Source organism: Orycteropus afer, unplaced genomic scaffold (genome assembly GCF_000298275.1).
Source record: "Orycteropus afer afer isolate SDZICR_OR568_19922 unplaced genomic scaffold, OryAfe1.0 scaffold00112, whole genome shotgun sequence".
In the NCBI taxonomy this organism is placed as follows: Eukaryota; Metazoa; Chordata; class Mammalia; order Tubulidentata; family Orycteropodidae; genus Orycteropus; species Orycteropus afer.
The window spans coordinates 3066673-3071948 of NW_006921699.1; the positions used below are offsets into that span (position 1 = coordinate 3066673).

The 5276-nt window shown below is 51.3% G+C and overlaps 1 protein-coding gene across 1 annotated transcript in view; it reads right to left on the reverse strand.

Moving 5' to 3' along the window:
* SEPTIN8 (septin 8) overlaps nucleotides 1–3225 on the reverse strand; it is a 19894-nt gene extending 16669 nt beyond the window's left edge. The window contains exons 1-3 of the mRNA XM_042781368.1: nucleotides 3108–3225; nucleotides 1478–1673; nucleotides 967–1153 (exon numbers count right to left, since the gene is read on the reverse strand). Coding sequence (XP_042637302.1) covers nucleotides 967–1153; nucleotides 1478–1644 — 354 coding nt within the window. The 5' untranslated portion in view covers nucleotides 1645–1673; nucleotides 3108–3225. The remainder of the gene's footprint in view (nucleotides 1–966; nucleotides 1154–1477; nucleotides 1674–3107) is intronic.
* Nucleotides 3226–5276: the final 2051 nt, after the last annotated feature.

Below are 5276 nucleotides of genomic sequence, written 5' to 3' on the forward strand. Positions count from 1 at the left end.
TTGACCCATGTCACTTTAGTTTTGTGTATTTCAATATACATAAATTATATTTCAATAAAATGTATTAAAAAAAAATAAGAAGAAGATCCTATCAGCAGTGGCCACAAGAAGACTTCAAAATCTCCTAGGCCAAAATTATTCCATCTTTCACAGTGAAAATTAACTCCTGATAATGAGAAGGACTCTGGTGTCATAGTGCCTAAGATATGTGACTGCTAACCGGAAGGCTGGCAGTTCAAACCCAACAGCCACTCCTCGGAAGGAGGATTGGGCAATCTACTTCTGTAGATATCGCCTCAGAAACCCAAGGAGGGGTTGCTATGAATCAAATTGACTCGATGGCAGTGAGTTTGTTTTTTTTATGGGAATAACAGTCATGTGAGAACCAACATGTAACTGTAGGGTCACATGCCCTCAATCATTCCTGTTTTCCCCATAAAGCTGCCCTCTCTGCACCCACTCCTAATTTGCATTCCAATTCTGCAGTTTATCTCCTCCCTCCCTAGTGGACTCAGGCAAACCCCTAGAGAAATCCACAGCAGGAAAGAGAGGGGAGTGACAGAAGCAAAGACAACAAGAGTTGAGAGAAAGAAATGAGCAAAGAGGCTGAAATGGGACGGGGCCCTCTGGGGAGAGGACCAGGGGATGGGAAGGCCCTAGGGAAAGGAGAGGAGGCCTGGAGCCATCCATGCTGAGAGGGAGAATAGATACAGCTGGAAGGAAGGGGCTCCAGACCAGACCCCAGGGACAAGGCTATGAAGAAAAAGCCAGAGCAGTGGGGGCCTACTGGAGCAGCAGGGGCAGATGCAAGAGGAAGGAGAGGGATGACCAAGCTGAAGGGCTGTCTGCAAGCCCCAGACTGGGAGGGCCCCTGGTGACCTCAGCAGACAGCCACACTGCTGCATCCTGCCCCAGTAGAGGACCCTGGAGGCCATGGAACAAGTATATGGGCGTGGACTCATATACCTTGCTGTCCAGTTTCTTCATGGTCACCAGGTCCAGGGACTTGAGGGAGTGCCCTGTGGGCGTGATGAAGTAGAGGCAAACGTGGACCCTGGTGTCATGGTAGTCAAAGAGGGAGCGGCGGATCTTCAGCTCCTCTTGTAGATAGTTTTCAAATTGTGCATCGATGTAGTCAACGATGGGCCTGTAACTACAGACAGATCCATCACCTAGGAGGCCAGCAATTGCATTGGGCATATGGGGCTAAGGGCAGACCATCCTCCAGAGCCAAGCCAGGCTGCCTGGGTACAGGTAACTGACCCTTTCTCCCAATTCCCTAACCCAAGGAGTAACCAAAGGGCTTCAGCTATTCCCCAAGAAGCCCTCCCCTGGCCCCTATGGAGTGTGAGGCCTCAGGTATTCACAGGGGTGCAGCATGGGGTGAGAAGCACACAGGCAGTTGTAGAATCATGGCCAACATGGGTGGGATGAGGATGAAGTTTTTCTGGGTGAAGCCGCCCTTCCCGCCTCTTGCCTCTCATCCTTATTGATCTGATCCCCGAAGCCCACAGTATCCACAATGGTCAGCTTGAGCTGCACGTTGCTTTCCTGGAGGTCGTAGGTCTGGGGCCGCAAACGCACACACTCTTCATGGTGACTGGCTTCCTCTGTCTCAAAGGTTGTGTTGAAGAGTGTGTTCATCAATGTGGACTTGCCAATGCCAGTCTCCCCTGGGAAGCAGGAAGAGGAGGGCAGAGGTGGATGTCAGAGGCTGTCTGACTGGGTCTGTCTCTGAGTGGGGCTCAGGCCCTTAGTCTCCCTCCTAGAGAGAGGGGTAGAACTCCCATTCCATCCCATACTTCCCCTACCCCCCAGGAGCCATCCCTTTCATAAGCGGCCTCAGAAAGAACATGGGCAAGAAAGAGCCAAAAAGGGACTTGGACACAGACATGGCATGTAGGATATGTGAGCCGTTTCCTCAGGGAGCAAGAGGAGGCAGAGCCAGGCAGCCAGAGAGACACCACTGAATACTGGTCTCCATTGGTCTCAATGGTACCCAGCTACCTAACACATAATGTGCCTGTTGCACTACCCTTCCTGGGCCAGATAGTCATGGGACCAGTGAGGCTATGGTCTAAAGTCACAAGTGGCTCAGACCAACTGCCTCGGGTGGCCCCAGTGCCATGCAGTTTTAAAGAGAGGAGAGGTTCAAGATAGGCTTCTCCCTGAGGGACACCCACAGCCTGGCAGACACACCTACACAGTCACTCTGGGAGCTCTGGCCCTGAGGTACTCGGGGCCTCCAGAGCCACCATCTTTTGGGGCTTCATTTGTTCAGATGTAGATACAGCCCTTATTGCATCATATTGTGATGATCTGTGTTACCAACTCTTGAAGGGGCAAAGTATGGCTTATCATAGTGTCCTTGACACCGTTTAAGAAACAAAACAAAAACATAGTTGCTGTGGTGTCAATTGAGACCCCTGGCAACTCCTTGTGTTTCAGAGTAGAACTGTGTTCCATAGGTTTTTCAATGGCTATGATCTTTCTGAAGGAGCTCTGGTGGCATACTGCCAAAGGCTATCCAGAAGGCTGGCAGTTCAAACCCACCAGCCACTCCTTGGAAGGAAGACTGGGTGATCTACTTCCATAGAGATATCACCTTGAAACCCAAGGAGGGGTTGCTATGAGTCAGGTCTGACTCGATGGCACATAATAACAGCATGATCTTTCTGAAGTAGATTTCCAAGCCTTTCTTCTGAGGCACCTCTGGGTGGACTCAAGCTGCCCATTTTTCAGTTAATAGCTGAGTGCTTAAACTATTTGTGCTACCCAGGGACTCCCTGACACACAGTAGGAATGAGTAAATGTTCTTTCAACAAATGAATGAATGAACGAATCTAAATCTCTCTCATAAACATTTATTTTACAAAGTTGTCACATGCCTAGTCCTGTTTAATCCTCACAGTAATTGTGAGTTAGGCTCTGACTCTAACACTGTCCCTGACCCTAATAGAGACACCAACCAAACCTTCATCCTGATGCCCCAAGATTCTACTCTGCCTGGGAAGTCCCCTTGTGGCTTGACAGGGAGCCAAGGCAGTAGCCCCCCATTTCATTGCCCTCTGCCTAAGGCTGCACCCTGGCCAGGTGTGGATACTCACCCACACAGAGGATGTTGAAGCTGAAGCCCTGAGTGACTGACTTGCTGACCAGCTGGTCAGGGAGGCTGTCGAAGCCCACATGGCCCCCCAGGGAGAGGCTGCGGGACTCCGGCTCTGCATTCTGCCAAGAGAGAGATAAAGGGAGACAGTGAGCTGACTGGGGAAGAGAGGCCCCACACAGGTGAGGCTTAACCCAAGTCAAACCTGCCTCACAATTCACTTGTCTGAATTCTGAGCAAATCTCAGGACACAATCTGTGAGAGTACCAGAGCTCCTATTCCAGGCCAAGGTTTCCACAGAAGGAGCCCAATAGGCCTCAGGACACTTGAATCTCACCTTGGAGAAGCCCTTTTACTCATAGCTTGGCTCCATCTCAGCCGGTCACGGATGCCTGGGGCCCTGCCCCGTCTCCCTCCTGGAATAGGTGGTGCCAGGACCTATGGCAGCTTCCCCTGAGGGTTCACCTTTCCTCCTGCCTAGGAAGAGGCCCCCGACAGTTACTGGATTTTAAATAAAGATTCCAAGCAGTCAGGATTAGAGAGTGTATATGTTGCTGTGACCATCTCTGAGGAGAGGGTAAAGCTGTTCCATCTCTCCCAGGACTCAGCAGAGGCAGGTGTGGTGACCCCTCATCACACTCATATTCCAGAGAGGCTTCTCCCATCAAGCCAGGCTCATGACCATCTTCATGTACCCATCCCTTATGCATCCAGGCATGGAATGCACACGTGGGCTTGCCAAAGGACAGCTCAGCACTGGGTCTGAGGGGATCATGACTCTGAGGCCTCTTCCCTCCACCTTAGCAGTATTCTCCAGAGACTCCCAGGCTCTAGCTCAGGTACATTCCCACCCTTTCTCTAGCCATGGTTGTTTAGACAGAGGGTCCTGATGAGAATGTCGAGGGCTGGCCTTAGCTGAGTGGCAGGCACCAGGTCCTGAGTGAGCTGGGGCCACCGGGGCCACTGGAGCTGGCCCACAGCACTATAAAAAGAAACCATGAGGCCCTGAAACAGAAGGTCAAGGCCACACTCCAGCATGGGTGAATGGTTTCTCTGGCCTTCCTGGGAAGAGGAAGGAACCGCTGCCTTCTGAGGGAAGGTTCCCAGGCTCAGCTCCTCTCGAGGGCAGGCCCAGACAGCTTCATGCTGGGACTCCTCCATCCCTTGGCCTCTCTTCCCTGACCACCAGCTAAGAAGTGCAAGGACAGAAAGGGCAGTGGGATTGGAGCTTCACTCTGTCTGTATTGCCCACAGCTTCAAAAGGAAGGAAACCCAACTAAAGACAGCCCCAGGAGCTACCGATTAGTATAGTGGCAACCCCTTACGCAAATGTAGCTATAGGCATAATGTTCGGAGAGAGGCTAGGCACCAGGCAGTGGGACCCTGTGGTCACCCTGCAGGCCCTAGGTGCTCTTCTCTCCCTGCAGAGATCTTCTTAGCACCTGATCTTTCCCTTACCTCTCTGGCCACCACCTATTGCCTTGGCCTAAACCCTCTGACCATTTTTTTACCACAACCAGAGTTCCCTGGCATTCAAACCCATCCTTCTCTTCTCCACTATTTAAACCCATCTCTCCATCCCATGCTCAGTCATTGCGGACTCCCAAGTGTGTGTGTTGGCAACATGGACCTCACATGGCCTCTCTGAACAGTTGTACCAGCTCCTCAAACAACTTGGGGTTACCCCTAAACCTGTTCTCTCCAATGACTCCCAGTGGAGCCTGTTTTTACAGCCTATCCTTTCTCCCTACCCCCTATCCCCACGGATTATGTCACATCCTCCCCACTCAAACCTAGGTCCCCCTAGGGGTGCAAACATAATGGACAAAGAGACCCCAAAGGCAGCCTCCTTTCACTGATGCCCACCTCAAAGAGAGTAAATGAAGCATAGGGTACATTGGGTCATGTCCAAATCCCTTAGCATGGCATTTCAGATCCACACAGTATGGGGACCTGTAAAAACAGCATGGAGGCAGTGTCCTCTGACCTCTTCTAACTTCACAAGGGGGTACAAGGACCGAGATCAACAGCCCAAGGCTGATTCCTATGGGGTGAAGGTCAGACATGCCTCCACATTCCAACCTTTTTACCATTTCTGACACCAACGGTCTCTCCTACAGCACTCTATTTCTCTGCTGGGTTCAATAATTTGTTGCAATGGCCACACAGA